This window comes from Lygodium microphyllum, chromosome 2 (assembly GCF_053477565.2).
Source record: "Lygodium microphyllum isolate KBCC chromosome 2, Lygodium_microphyllum_v1.1.10, whole genome shotgun sequence".
NCBI classification, from domain to species: domain Eukaryota; kingdom Viridiplantae; phylum Streptophyta; class Polypodiopsida; order Schizaeales; family Lygodiaceae; genus Lygodium; species Lygodium microphyllum.
Window position 1 is genome coordinate 15,206,704 of NC_141136.1, and position 15,437 is coordinate 15,222,140.

Genomic DNA, 15,437 nt, shown 5'->3' on the forward strand with positions numbered 1-15,437 from the left:
GAGCCCGAGGAGAAGCCATGGCACTGCGAGACGTGGGATGAGCTTGTCAATGCATGCTATAGTTAGAGAGAAAATTAATGAGTTGCCTCCTTTGCATGTGCCTTAGCCCTTTGAGCTGTTACTCCTTTTAAAAAAAGTAGAGTTTGGGAGCATCATCCAATCGCCATGTAGGCTTGGGATTTGCCTCGTTAGATCCCTCAATTACAAGTTAAATAGATGATTTTAGAAACCAAACTTCAAACGTAAAACTATACCTTTTTTGAAATAGTTTTCATAAAAGCAAGTCAAACTTCTCCTTGGCCATGTTTACTTGGGAAGGGCTTCTACTCTAGTCGTAATCGTAATTGTAATTCACCAATTCACCAATGAACTATAAAATTTTGGTGGAAGATTGGTGAGCCTGTATGGTGCCACGTGGCGAGCAGAGCACGGCTCAACGTGTCGGATAGATTATGGGAGGATGAAAATTCCACATGTGCTTAAACATACGAGAGAGAGGGAGGAAGAGAAAGAAGTACTGATTGATTTCTGATTTGTTTGTGCGAACTGTCGAGTGAAGAAGAAGGGTGTAGCAATGGCCATGGCGGCCGTTTCGTCTTCGTCCGCCACGTCCCTCCTGCCGTATCATCCTCTGCTCAAGCATTCCGTGTTCCATGGAGCTTCCCTCCGCCTTCCTGTTCCCGCCCTCCGCCCCGCTGCCCTCCGCTCGCACATTGCCCGAGCCAGCCACACTCCTCCCTCGCCACAATCTCTCAAGCTTCCCGCCATCGCTGCCCTTGCTGCCTTTTCTTCGCTTCCCGCCCGTGCAGCGGACTTCCCCCCGCCCCCTGATCCTCAGCAGCTGCCACAGCAGCAGCAACAGAGCTTCCTCCAAGTAGATGAGAAGGTTCAGACCCCCAACCCCTTTGCCAAAAGCGCCCTGTCCGCTCCACCTGTCAAATCCGACCTCCCTGAGGGCACTCAATGGCGCTACAGCGAGTTTCTGAACGCCGTCAAGAAAGGCAAAGTAGAGAGGGTCCGCTTCAGCAAGGATGGGTCCACCCTGCAGCTCACTGCTGTAGATGGCCGGCGCGCCAGTGTTACGTTGCCTAATGATCCAGACCTTGTGGACATCCTTGCCATGAATGGTGTTGACATCTCTGTTTCTGAAGGGGAAGCCGCCAACAATCTGTTCAACATCATAGGCAATCTGCTGTTCCCGTTCCTCGCATTTGGAGGGTTGTTCCTCTTGTTCAGGCGTGCACAAGGTGGTCCAGGCGGACCTGGTGGTTTGGGTGGCCCTATGGACTTTGGTCGTAGTAAGTCCAAATTTCAAGAGGTCCCTGAGACTGGTGTTACGTTTCAGGATGTAGCCGGTGCTGATCAGGCCAAACTTGAATTGCAAGAAGTTGTGGACTTTCTTAAGAACCCTGATAAGTACACTGCATTGGGTGCAAAAATTCCCAAGGGTTGCCTTCTGGTTGGGCCACCTGGTACAGGGAAAACCCTGCTTGCCAGAGCAGTTGCAGGTGAAGCTGGTGTTCCCTTTTTTTCCTGTGCAGCTTCTGAATTTGTGGAGCTGTTCGTTGGTGTAGGAGCATCTCGAGTTAGGGACCTTTTTGAAAAGGCTAAAGCAAAGGCTCCCTGCATTGTCTTCATTGATGAGATAGATGCTGTTGGAAGACAAAGGGGAGCTGGACTGGGTGGTGGAAATGATGAGAGGGAGCAAACTATTAACCAGTTGCTCACAGAGATGGATGGCTTTTCTGGAAATAGTGGTGTTATTGTGCTTGCTGCGACAAACAGACCGGATGTACTTGACTCAGCTCTGCTACGTCCTGGGCGATTCGATAGACAGGTCACTGTTGACAGACCAGATGTGGCTGGCCGCGTGCAGATTCTCCAGGTTAGTTATTCCAAACTCCGTTGTGGCTGTTGGGCATAGATTTAATCCTCTTAAGTGCAGATCCCAAGTGCAAAACACTAATGTTGGAGACGAATATGGATGCAACAGGCTGAAACTTGCAAAATAGCATTCTAGGGATAGAATGATGAAAACACAATGATGTATTGCATGATGAGATAGACTCTTGAGGGTGGTGAGGGTTGGTGTCGAGATATGTTCACTACAATAGGTTGAGAATGTTGGTGACAGCTCCAAATGAGACATCAAATGATGGGTGGTAGGATGACCAAGAATGCACAGCCTCCTTGTGGATCAAAGGCCAAGGTGGCATTTGTAAATGGTAGATGGAGAGCTGGATCAGCCAAAACCCAAGCACATAACACCTGCATGATAGGGCAGCAACAACAATGGCAGGGGTGGCAGCAGCAGCAAGAAGGGTGGCAGCTGGTTGGGTATTGGACCAAAATGCATGATAATATAGCATTGTGGAAGGCCTTTAAGTTGGGTTGCTCAACTGGTCTTCCTTACCCATCACCACCGTCACATTCTAAAAGTTCATCATGAAGGTGAAGGGATAGTGTAAGTCGGAAGAGTTAGCATGGGCTTTTCTATGTATTTGGCTTCACACATATTTGTGATGCATTGGTGAACATTCTTTAGAAGGGGATGCTGTGGTTAAGAGGTTAATCAATCAACTAATTTTCATCAAAACATGTGTTCTCCATTCTGCATGATAAGATGGCTCATACTTGACAAAATAATTAATCCCATATCTCGTCCTTTTGAAAGTTCTCCATCCTGTCCTTTCTCTCTTACTTCAAACTAGACCAGATTGCAATGCATCTTGGTCATCAGCTTAGCTACTAATCTTAGGTTTTGCCTTGCAAAAGGTGATGTGTCACTTGAAGGTATTTGTGTACATTTCTTGCCTTGGATTTAGCCGCCCATACCCACAAAGGTAGACTTTACAGTCATTTGGCAATGATGATGGAAGATATCAAATTGGAAAATTGGCATTTAGGTTTTCTTAGTTTCCCTTTATCATCCCCGCCTTCTTGCATTTATGCTTAGATAGTTGCTTGTGTGGCTACATGAGATGTATAGTGGCCGGCTGCCCATGGAGCTTGTGTGGCTACAAGGGCTCTTCAATGGCTAGCTTAACTACTTTGATTCAAGATTGTTGTAGTGGAATTTTTTGTAAGGGTGCTTTCTCATGGAGTGTATTTTGTCTTGATCATACTAGATTATCCTTGGTGCATTTTGGATGTTCTTGTTCCGTGCGATTTTATGTGGATTGTAAGAAAGGGTATTGAGAGTTGTTATACCATAGGTTTAGGGGTTCTCCAACCCTAATGAATGGGTATCTTTTCAAGATTCTTGTTTTGACATACTTTTCGTACATTGTTCCACCTAGTCACAAGTGAGTCGTGATGGTCATTTTTGGACTTGAAGATTGTGGGGACGGTAGCTTCTTTCTATCCCACATCCCATATAGTCACAAGTGATGGCAATTCCTCCCCAACCCTCGACCCCATCCCTTTTTGCATTATTTGTGACTATGCTTCCTCCTTTTTGTCTATAAAATGAGGGTACATGGGTGGAGAGGGAGAATTAGGGGCAAGTGAGCTAACACACAACCATTGTGATTTTTGATTATCATAGAGCATTCATGCATTTGTTTACAATTTGTGCATTTTCTTTTTAGTTATTCCAATGTCTTTTCTCTCTCTTCTAGTAGTGCATGCCAATAAACTGTGCATGCATGGGCTTTGGCTAGGGCATGCACACTCCCCCTAGCGCTCTAAGTAGGGGGTATGATGATGGTAATTTGTAGGGTGGCTAGGTGGGACATCAAATGCAGCCAACAGCTGCAAATTGTTGCCAACAGTAGTGGTGGATAGGTGTCAGGGGGAGGGTTTATAGTTGATGATGGTTGGATAGCAAAAGGTGATGGGCCCAGCGTGGAAAGGGGGTGCTAACAGCAGCAGAGAGGGTGAGGATTGTTGTAACTTTCTATACAAAGATAGACTAAGTAGTGGGTAGGTTTACTTATTGTAGAAGCATCCTCTCAAAGTAGGGTTTTGCACATGGGACGCAGACACTCAATAGGATAGCGTACCTTTTATTGCAACTTTTGGTAATTTACATGTTTTGGGGTTGTTTTAAAAAGCTAATTAGTTTGTAATGCACTTTTAGATCAACACCCCCTCCTAGGCTTAAGATTGGAAGTAGAAAGGGATTGGAAGAAAAACTCAAGCCCATGTTTACCTCAAAGTAGCTAGGGCATGTGAAGATGAGCTTTGGTTTGCATTAAGAAAACACATAGTGCATGAGCTCAACTAAAATACAATAACTCGGATAATATTGCAAAAACCCTATATGCAAAATGCAAAACATAAACTTAAATAAAGGAAGAAAGAGAAGTTTGCTAGTGAATGAACTGATGTGGTAAATGAAGGAAAGAGTATATAGAACTTAAATGGTAGAGCAGTGAATGTAGTTGGAGAGTGACGTCCATGATTGCTGTAACTTCTAGCCAGAGCTAAGAGAGTGCTGACTATGGAAGGGCAGTAGGCTGGTCACTAAAGGCGGATGTCTGGAGGTTGAAACCTGGTAAACCTAGTAGTGTGCCATCCGAACAAGGCTGGAAATTGTTTGCCAAGGCTGTAAATAGTAGGTTGCTAGTTTAGAAGGGTTAGTCGGAGAAGGTATGGACTTGCACTATCATAAATGCAAGCTCGCTGAAGTAGACGGTGATTGTGATCAGTAGGGTGACTAGTTGAGACAGAAAACACAACAATTTTGGGGCACTAATTGCAGTCATCAACTGCTGTAAACTATTGCTAATAGTAGTGGTGGATAGGCGCTAGGTGGAAGGGTTGTAGTATATGATGGTGGGACAATAGATGGTGATGAGCTACAAGTTGGATGGAAATAGGGTGCCGATAGCAACAAAGAGGGTGAGGATTGATGCAACTTGCGAAACCAAGATAGATTGAATGGTGGGCAGCTTGTCTAATTTTGAATGTAGATGTGGAAACATCCTCCCAAATTAGGGTTTTGCTTATGGGACATAGTAACTTTCTAAGACCGTGCACCATTTAATAAAATTTTTGGTAAATTACATTTTTTGGGGCTGTCTTAAAGACCTAGTTAAAATGTAATGCATTTTTAGCTTGATAGATCCTAGTGAGCTTTACACTTATGTCCTTCATATTGCTTGAGCATGAGGCATCATTGAGGTTAGAGGGGTCTCGAGAGGCTTCTATCTCAGTGTGGTGGCCATGATTAGGCATTTGTAGCTTCAAAGAAGGGTGGCAGGAAGAAGAAGACGAAGGTCTAGTCCTACCACAATGGGAAGAAGGGCCATCTATGTAAGGATTGCAAGGAGCCGGATGAGGTAGGACAAGAAGAAGAAAGAGGATATAGACTTGTTTGATGAGTTGTCATCCTCCTTTGACTTTGTCTTTGATTAGGTTCTTCGGCCAAGGCAAAGGCCAAGATGTGAAAGGGCCTCTCTCTTTACTGAGAAGGGGAAGGGCATGGCTGCCCCTCTTGTTGTTGCTTTCTAGTGACCGTGATGTAGTCATCCCTCATGATTTCCGACTCTAGAGGGAGTGAGAAAGGGTGGTGAGATGGGACCGTTGCACCTCATTTATACATGTATACAGGTGCGCAAGATCCATGGAGGGGTGTTCCCTAATGCATGGGCCGAAGTTTGGCAATCAGAAATCTTGGAGCTAGGATTGACATCTAGATTCATGATGGGCTGTTTGATAAAGAGCGGGATTGGGTTTTAGTTTGAGCTCACATGAGGAACACTTCGGTGGTTTGGTCGAAGGCAAGGATTCACGGTCATGTACGTTCAAAGGTGTTGCTGACAAGATGGTCATGTGTGCTACTAGAGATGCATTATTGACAGATGTAGAGAGTTGCTATGATCCTTCTCTATTCTCAGGAGTTGGTACGATAAACATTGACATTAGGTTCCTTCCGAGTCATCTTGATGGAGGCTTGTGCACTTGCTGCTTGGATATCCTTGGTTCTTTTTGAAAGTCATTGTTGTATGTACTTTGATGGGTCATTATCGTTGTATCTACTATTGTACCAAATCAACCATGATTTGAGAGACAATGTTAGCAGATATGTCATGTCATGTGTATGTGCATGATTTAAGGACTAGGCACATCATTTTACTAGTAACATTATTGGTGCTTACATTTTGTAGTGGCCGATTGCATATTGTGGCTGGCTGGTCGACTTTTATTGATTTGCCACCTATTATAGGCTTGGGCTCTCTCCTCTTGCACGTCACCTCATCATATTAGCTTACTCTTTATCATTTGTAGGTCTTGTTGGAGAGAGCGAGCCAAGCGAGTGCCCACTCAGCTAGTGATTCATTGTTGTATTCAAATGTCTCTTATCTTGGTGTAGGGATTCCATTTCTCGAGCATTCTTTTGAGTTCTCTTTGCAATATTCTTTTCTTCTTTGCACAATTGTATTCATTGTTTCTTGCCTTGGTATATAGATTCCATTTCCCAAGCATTCTACTAACTTCTCTTTGCAGTGTGCTTTTGTTTTTTGAAGTCTCTCTTCTCTCTCTTTTTTGTTGTGCAGTCTATAATCGCAGATTTACCCTTCCATTGCTGCACCCTCTTTTGAGAGTATTGTACTTAATTTTCATGCTTTCTTTATGCATTACATTGCTCATTCATGAGCTCACTCTCAATTCATTGTTCTCTTTTCTTATTTGAGTTCACTGCTCATTGCCTTGTGCATATTGCTTTTGCTTTTGTGTGCGCTCTCATAGGAGGAACCTTTTGAAATAAGTGTTGTAGTTGGATTGGATAGTGCTATTTAAGATTTGAGGTCCTATTTATAACTCATGATTGGCCTTTGCTTGATCTTGCACAACCATGAATCCTCTTGCTTGCTCTTGGAACTTCTTGCAACCTTATGAATCGAGCCATGTGGCAATCACAATTTGCCGTAACCTTGTAGGAGATGATCTTGATAAAGCCAAATCTTGATCGTTTCTATAGACCAAGGCATGTTGCTTGCAATCACATTGAGTGATGAGGACTTTGACCTTGATCTATCGGAGTGTAGTAGTGCAGAAGCGTATATGACCTAGACTAAGAGATAGAGTGAATAGAGAGAGGAGAGAGAGTAGAATACTAGAAATCTGCAATGAAGAATGCTAAAATAAGAAAGTAGATACTTACACGGGTGCAGAGTGTATATCTGCATATGTCCCCACATCGTAGATCTCACAAGATGTGAACCTCGAAGTATGTGCAACAATCTCCACAATTAGAAGTCTGGAATCTTGCAATCAGAATGTATCTATCTATGTGTGTTGAACACAAGCAATAAATAGCTCGAAAAGAAATGACAGAGATATGCTGTTGGCCGCATTTAATGCATTCGACTGTACCAACCTGTTGTCGAACTGTATGGATAGCTAGTCTGATTGCACAATACGGGTGATGTGGCATTACGCGTGTAACCTATCCTAGTGCTGCCACATGGCATACTTGTAGTAAATGTGATTGATTGTACGATCTCTACAAAACTTCCACGTATCACCCATAGCACACAGAATTGATGAAATTGCTCTTGTATGCTTGATGACAGGAAATGCATACATACATTGATGACAGGAAATGCATACATACATAGCCTATCTCCAAAAAATGCATGTCTAGGGGATGACAATTTCTAATATCCCCTCTCACATCTTGGATGGGGCATGAGGCTCGAGGATCTAGGATGTTGCCGAAGCAAAGCCTGTGAAACCTCCTTTGTAAACAAGTCTACAAGATTGTCCTCTGTCTTGCAGTATACCACATCAATAGTCTTATCCTTAAGCTTCTCCTAAATAAAATGGTACTGAATCTTGATATGTCTCGTCCTAGCTTGAAACACAGGGTTCTGGGCCAAGGTAATGCAACTCTCATTGCCACGCTAAAGAACAGTAGGACTTATTGGCGGGCAACCAAGCTCCTCCAATAACTTGTGGAGCCGCACTGTCTCACATGTGGTAGATGACACCGCTTGATGCTTCGTTTAGGGGCAATTGTGGGTTGCTTCTTGTTGCTCCATGAAATAGCACCTACACCCAAGCTATAGCAATAGCGTGTCGTGGACCTCCGATGATCTACACCGCTAGTCCAATTGGAATCATTACAACTTGTAAGTACCAAGCCTACATCACCTGCACTTGCTGGATAGTACATCCCGAGATCGGGGGTCCCTCTAAGGAACTACTAAATCCTTTGAGCAGTCTGCTAATGCACCATCTTGGGTTCACTTATGCACTCGGCCAACACACCTATGACATAACACAAGTCAACACGAGTATTGAGGAGCCATAACAAGGATCCATCCAACTGCCAATACCGGGTAGCATCTTCCAAAGGGGAATCGGAATGGGTTGTAGCCCTCCATTTTGGATCCACAGGGGTTGTAATAGACTTGCATTCCTCCATCTCATACGTAGCCAAGAGCTCTTGCACACATTGCTACTAGGAGATAAAGATCCCCCTCGGAGTTTGTTAGATCTCATGACCTAGAAAGAAGTGAAGAAGTCCCATATCTGTCATCTTGAACTTCTCATGGAGTGCTGCCTTCGTCTACTCGACCATTTGGGCATGGTTACGTGCCACAATCAAATCGTCCACACAAAGGACAAACAACACACGATCCCCATCCAAGGTGTATACATAAAGTTGTGGATTGGCCTGGGAATGCCGAGACCCCAATCTCTCTTAGAGGAACGAGTCAATCTTCTTGTTTCAAGCATGGGAAGCTTGTTTAAGGCCAGAGTGGGCCTTCTTCAACATGTACACCTTACCATCAGAAGAATTGAAGCCGGGAGGCTGCTCAACATAGATCTCCTTCTTCAACTCCCCATTCAAGAAGGCAAACTTTACATCTAGATGATAGATTGGCCAGCTCCTATAGCTAGCCAAGGCAAGAATTGCACAAATAGTAGCCGTCTGAGCTGCAGGGGCAAAAGTATCATGGAAATCAATGCTTGGGTGTTGTGCAAAACCTTTAGCAACAAGGCGGGCCTTGTGATTATCCAACGTGCCATCACTACGGTACTTAGTCTTGAAGATCCATTTGACTCCAATCACCTTTTTATGAGAAGGCATAGGCACAAGATAGAAAGCGCCGCTCCTCTCAATCGATTCTAGCTCCTGCTCCATCACTTCGGCCTCCTTCACGGAAGTAGGCTCCTTGTCTTTCAGGGCAAGAGTCATTGAACAATAATTAGTGTACACAAGCTTGGTTAAAAGTTCTTGGTTTCTCCGAGATGCTACTCCTCAAGGACCCCCCCTCAATCCTTGCATCATGCAAAGTGTCATGTGCCCAACAAGGAGGTTGAATCTCTCCTCTCTGCTCTCCATGTGAAATGTCCATTGACTGTTAGGGCTCAATGGGAGAGTCCGGTGGCAAAGAAATAAGCTCCTTGTCCAAAGAAGAATCCTCAAGAGGCACGAGCTCCAAAGGTACAAGCACTGGCGCCCAACTATCTCCGGGATTTCCAAGAATGGGGTGTTCTTCACCCCCCTCTGAGGCTGGAACTTCCATGAACCAAACATCACGGCTCGCGTAGACATCCCGCTTGATGGCATCATATAATCTGTAACTTTGGGACTACAAGCTATTGCCCACAAACACTTGTCTTTTAGAAGCCACTTTAAATTTGTCATGTTGTGTTTTTGGGATGTGAACATAGGCATCACACCCACAAACCTTGAAATAAGAAACATCTAGCTTAGATCTAAAATGTGCCTCATAAGGTGTCATGCCAACAATAGTGGAAGTAGGGGATTGATTAAGGTTGTGGATTGCAATAGCCACAACCTCACCCCATAGACACTAAGGTGTGTGTCTATGCTCCATTATGTTACGGGCCACTCGATCACATTGTGATTTTTTCGCTCCAATGTGCCATTCTCTTGAGGGGTGTTTATGTTGGCTAACTCCTGGTGGATACCACATTTTGCACAAAAACAAGCAAGCTCATTAGAAACAAATTCTTTGCCCTATCTGATTGTAAAGTTTTTAGTTTTCGGCCCGATCGGTCCTCCTCAAAGGGTAACCAATCCGTGAAGTTGGAGAAAGCTCTTGACTTCGGCTTCAAAAAATAAGCCCATGTCATCTTATTGTAACCATCCACAATCAACATGAAATACAAGCTCCCGTGAAGAGACTATGTCTGCATCGGTCCACAAAGATTGGCAAAAACAAGCTCCAAGGGTGTTGAAGATTGCCTCGAAGCCTTGCTCGGAATAGCATCACGAGTTTGCTCCTTAGGGATGCAGGATACACATGGTTGCTGGCTCACTTGAATACTCGGCAAACCTTGAACAAGTTGTCCCCTAGACGCCTTTCGAAGGTAATCATAGTTGAGGTGGCCAAACCGAGCATGCCATAGCTTTGGATTGTGTTTGAGAGGTAAGAAGAAGAGAAGTCAAGGTAGAAGAAGACCTCAGCTTATAGACTCCCTTTTCCCCATAACTTGAAGCAAGGACTTGTCCCAATCCACGATCAAGAATTTGAAAGGAATCCACATTAAATTCGACCAAGAAGCCGAGGGCACAAATCTTGTGCATTGAAAGCGAATGATAACCCAAGGTTAGTACATAAAGTACCTCAGAAGTAGAGCACCACCCTGCCCACTTGAAATAAGTTGCATGTTATCTCGTCCTCGAATAGGGATAGAAGAACTATTGCAAATGAGAATTTGCCCATGTGAAGGCTGCAAATGAGCAACACCTGATGTAGAAGGAGTCATGTGTCGGGATACACCACTGTCAATAATCCACTCCTGAGTGTGTGGGGCCATCAATGTAGCATCAGAGGCCTTCGAGGTCGATGCTTCAACCACCTCCAAGTGGAGGAAAGCAGTTGATGAGGGAGTAGCCACCGCTCCGGAATCCTTTGAAGACTTCTCCTTCTTTTCCTTGTCGGGGCAATCCTTCTTCTAGTGACTTGTATTGCCATAGATATAACAAGTGGATTCCTTTTCCTTGTCCTTCTTTGATTTGTCCTCCTTTTTTTGGTCTTTCCCCTTCTTCTCAGAGGATTGACCTATTAATGCCTCCGATTTGGAAGTATTGGTTCCTTTCAACTACTCCTCTTGGTCCAAGACCATAGGAGTCAACTTTGCCCAACGAAGAGTTTTTGTTCTCCCTGAGGCAATCAAGGCGGAACAAAAGCCATTGAAACTAGGTGGTAACTGTGAAAGGAGAGTTTTTGCCATGTCTTCAAAAGTGATCATCTTCCTTGCATTTTGCACGTGCATTTGAAGCGGCCTCAGCTTGTTGATATGCTCTTGCATAGAAGATGACTTGTTGACACTCATGATTTGCATCTGCACTTCCAAAGAGACTCGTTTCATGATGGTCATTTTGTTATACATTTGATTAAGCGCCAACCATATCTCCTAAGCCACTATCAAATGCTCTATATGGGAGATCACAGCTGTAGTGCATGAGAGAAATAGAAATGAGCGGATGCGAGCATTAAGTTTGTCCCAATGTGCTTGAGATTTTGCCAACTCCAACTGAGCACTAGAAGAGAGTTTGGACTTGTCTCTCGATGAAGGACGGTAGATAGCCTCTATAACAAGTTCTGCCAAATCGTAAGACTCTAGAATGGCAAGCATCATAACATGCCAGATGCGGTAGTCCTTGCCATGGAGCTTTTGATTTGATGGAAGAGCTGGTAAAACGGGTACCTTCCGGTCAATGATCTCCTGAAACTTTGTCTCGGCCTCAGAAGACACCTTCACCTAAAACGCTTGCTAAGAACACAAAAAGTTGCCCCCTCTGACTGTGAAAACGCAGCTTGCTAAGGCTCTTCTCCACTGGTCCTACTTCTCCTTCACTCTTCGGAGGCGATGTAAAGGTAAAATCTGCACTTGAAGGCCCAAAATGCTGCCTTCTTCCTTCCAGAACAGCAAATATCAGCAGCAGCTTCAGCAACTTTGCTCCTTTCTTGCACACCCATGCTCGCCTCAGCCTTGTTCTGATGGGCAGCCCTTCCACTCACCCTTGAATGCTGAAAACGCAGCCTTGTGTTGCCCTGAAATCTCCTCTTCAGGTAGGTCCCTTAGTCAGTCCTTCAATGCTCTGATACCATGTCAGAGTGTAGTGGTGCGGAAGGGTATGACCAAGATTGAGAGAGAGAGTGAATATAGAGAGGAGAGAGAAAGAGACAATATAACACAGAAAATCTGCTATGAAGGATGCTGAATAACAAAATAAATATGTACACTGGTGCATAGTGTATGTCTGTGTAAGTCTCCACCTTGAAGATCTCATAGGATGTGAACCTAGAAGTATGTGCAGCAATCTCCACGATCAGAAATCTGGAATCCTGCGATCAGAATGTATCTATATCTGTGTGCTGAAGGCAGGCAATAAATAGCCTCTGAAGAAATGACAAAAATATTCTGTTGGCTGCATTTAATGCAGTCGACTGTACGTCCGACTGCACAAAACGGCTGATGTGGCATCACACGTGTGACCTGTCCCAGCGTGCCACGCAGCATACCTGCAGTAAATGCGACTGACTATATGGACTGTACAGAACTGCCACGTGTCATCCACAGTACACAACCGATGAAACTGCTCTCGTACTCGTCTGACAGGAAATGCATATATACACAGCCTATCTCTGAAGAATTCCTGTCGAGGGGATGACAATCTCTAATGTAATCTTCCACCATCATGCGGTGTCTATGAAGGCTCGTTTCCCTTCATGACATTGATACAAGTTTCCACCGTTATTAGGTCTTTGTGGAGCTTCCCAGAGTCTTGCTTTTGGCCCACATGTCATCTGAATTTAATTTTGTCATGTCATCAAATTATTGGCCTTACTAAAGGCTAGCTGATCTTGCCCAACAACTGCCCAACAAATGAAGTACTTGCTGCTCAACTGCACGTTTTTTTGTTGTCCAGAAAATCCACTTGTTGTGCAACACCCAGATGCACTACATGGTAGGTATAGCCTTTCTTTTATTTTGGCTTTTGCTTTAAGGTATTTTGAAAGGCATCCTTAATCTGATGCTTAGGTCTATATATTGAATGTCACATCTTGTTATAGGAGCCTCAAAATGGTTGGTTCAATGCCTCCCTCATGTGACCCTGGCGTTCATGTGAAGAGCATTGTGCTTTCTTATGAGCCTCAAACTGGTCTAGCATTGAGTTGTGACTTAACTCTACTGAAACTTGAGTCAACGTCCCAACTTAGCTTCTTTTTTACTGATCTCCTGATACTCTTATTGAGTGCTCCTGAGAAAACTTCTCACTTTTGTATGGTGGCTGCTGAACGAGGGAACTGCATAGCTTCATTATATGCCATAGGATGGAGACATTGAAGTGTAGGCTTGGGCTGTTTTAGAAGTCCTTATATGGGCACAACACAATCTCATACTGTGGCAAAGCAAAATGTACACAATGAAAGAACTGATGACTTTGGTTGCTCTGCTGGTGCACACGCTGTGCCCATTTGAGTCAGTTGTTAAAGTGCTGCTTGGTTATGCAAAAATAAGAGTACAGCAGGCAAGTTTATCAAATTGACTTGTAACCTTGCCCGAGAGGCCTAGGTCTGTTTTTCTGATAAGGAACTGATGACTTGTACACACCTAATCACCTTGTCAACCATGGGCTTAACTGACCAGTATTTGGTGGCCGGTATTTTTTGTACATCAGTCAGTAGTTTGGAATTATTGTTTGTTGTACTCTCATATACTATATTGATTTCAGGTTTGACATATTATTCCCTTGCTACTTGGAGGTCACTGCTTTTCTTTTCTGTTACTTGCAATAAGCTACAACGGCTTTCTTTATCAACCAATGTGTGTAACTGCAGGTCCATTCTCGTGGAAAAGCTTTGGCTAAGGATGTAGATTTTGAAAAGATAGCCAGGAGAACTCCTGGGTTTACTGGTGCTGATTTGCAGAACCTCATGAATGAGGCAGCCATTCTTGCTGCAAGGAGGGATTTGAAGGAGATAAGCAAAGATGAGATCGCTGATGCACTTGAAAGAATCATTGCTGGACCAGAGAAGAAAAATGCTGTAGTTTCTGAGGAAAGGAAAAAACTGGTTGCTTACCATGGTAATGGCCACTTATTTTCTACGTTTGACAGCTGCCTCCTGTAGTCCCAATTTGACAGATTTGACAATGATTGAAAGTATCTATTCCATTTGTCTATTTTCATAGCCTTAACATGCAGTTGGTTTTGCAGAAGCTGGGCATGCCCTTGTTGGTGCTCTTATGCCAGAGTATGATCCTGTGGCAAAAATTTCAATAATTCCTCGTGGTGGTGCTGGTGGTCTTACTTTCTTTGCTCCCAGTGAGGAGAGACTGGAGTCAGGACTGTACAGTAGGAGTTATCTGGAAAATCAGATGGCTGTTGCCCTTGGTGGAAGGTAAAGAAGCCCCCCTTTACGACAATAAATTGGCCAGCATCATGCAACCAGGTGTGAACAACCTATTGATGCTTTTGCAGGGTTGCTGAGGAGGTCATTTTTGGGGCTGACAATGTGACAACTGGTGCGTCCAATGACTTTCAGCAAGTTTCAAGAGTGGCTCGACAGATGGTGGAGAGGTTGGGCTTTAGCAAAAAGATAGGCCAGGTCGCTTTAGGAGGTGGTGGTGGAAATCCCTTCCTTGGGCAGCAGGTAAGGAATAGGATTCTTGTTTGACGTTTGCCGTTGTGCTCGCATGTACAAAGTCTATTTTTGTGTGCTAAACCTAACATTTCCTAATCGATCTAAAAGTTCTGCTTTGGCTATATGCATTTATCTTGTTAAGGTTGGGATTGCATCAGGTTATTGATCTTTGTAGCAAGAGTGAGTCTGATTCATAATATGCAATTGTTTGCAGTTATCCCAACAAGCAGACTATTCTATGGCAACTGCTGATATAATTGATTCAGAGGTCCGAGAACTCGTCGAGCGGGCTTACTCCCGGGCCAAAAATATAGTCATCAAGCATATTGACATCCTGCACAAGCTGGCAAACTTGTTGATGGAGAAAGAGACTGTTGATGGGGAAGAGTTTATGAGTCTTTTTATGGATAGCAAGGCAGAGCTGTATGTAGCTTAAACTTGGGTGCAGAATTTACTTATCCTGTATATTGAGGAATGGCTGAATGGTCAGTATATACTATTGTTTATTACAGAAAATTCATTTGATGAGTGGCCTCTGTTGTAAATCAGCTTTTCTTGGCGGCCCAGACCTACCAGTAGTCTGAATATGCCAATATCTGTATCTGTATTCGTTGATCTCTTTTCTCTGATCCAATCCCTTCGTATTTTTCTGCACAGAGTCGAAAAGCTCTATAGATTCAGTCTGAAATTATCATTGTAGAGTTTACCTGAATCAGCAGGCACGTACTGTGGTGATTATGTTCTTGTTTTCTTATTGAACAGCATTGTGCCGAGGCATAGAAATTGTGTAAAATATTTTACTAGATGAGGAGAGCAACTTTCAGCAGCTGGAGTGCACAGAAAAGGAGAAATGAG

The 15,437-nt window shown here is 43.9% G+C and overlaps 1 protein-coding gene across 1 annotated transcript; it reads left to right on the forward strand.

Moving 5' to 3' along the window:
* Window positions 1–504: 504 nt before the first annotated feature.
* Window positions 505–15,216, forward strand: LOC148039505 (ATP-dependent zinc metalloprotease FTSH, chloroplastic-like). The gene is made up of 5 exons (XM_087691292.1): window positions 505–1,885; window positions 13,779–14,025; window positions 14,156–14,339; window positions 14,420–14,591; window positions 14,797–15,216. Exons 1-5 carry the CDS (start codon window positions 575–577, stop codon window positions 15,016–15,018), a joined length of 2,136 nt encoding a protein of 711 aa, XP_087547418.1. The 5' UTR covers window positions 505–574; the 3' UTR covers window positions 15,019–15,216.
* Window positions 15,217–15,437: the final 221 nt, after the last annotated feature.

Coding starts and splice junctions, on each gene's coding strand:
- LOC148039505 (XM_087691292.1), top strand. CDS start 575: ATGGCCATGGCGGCCGTTTCGTCTTCGTCCGCCACGTCCCTCCTGCCG. Junction 14,026..14,155: donor AAAACTGGTTGCTTACCATG/GTAATGGCCACT, acceptor TTGGTTTTGCAG/AAGCTGGGCATGCCCTTGTT. Junction 14,340..14,419: donor GCTGTTGCCCTTGGTGGAAG/GTAAAGAAGCCC, acceptor ATGCTTTTGCAG/GGTTGCTGAGGAGGTCATTT.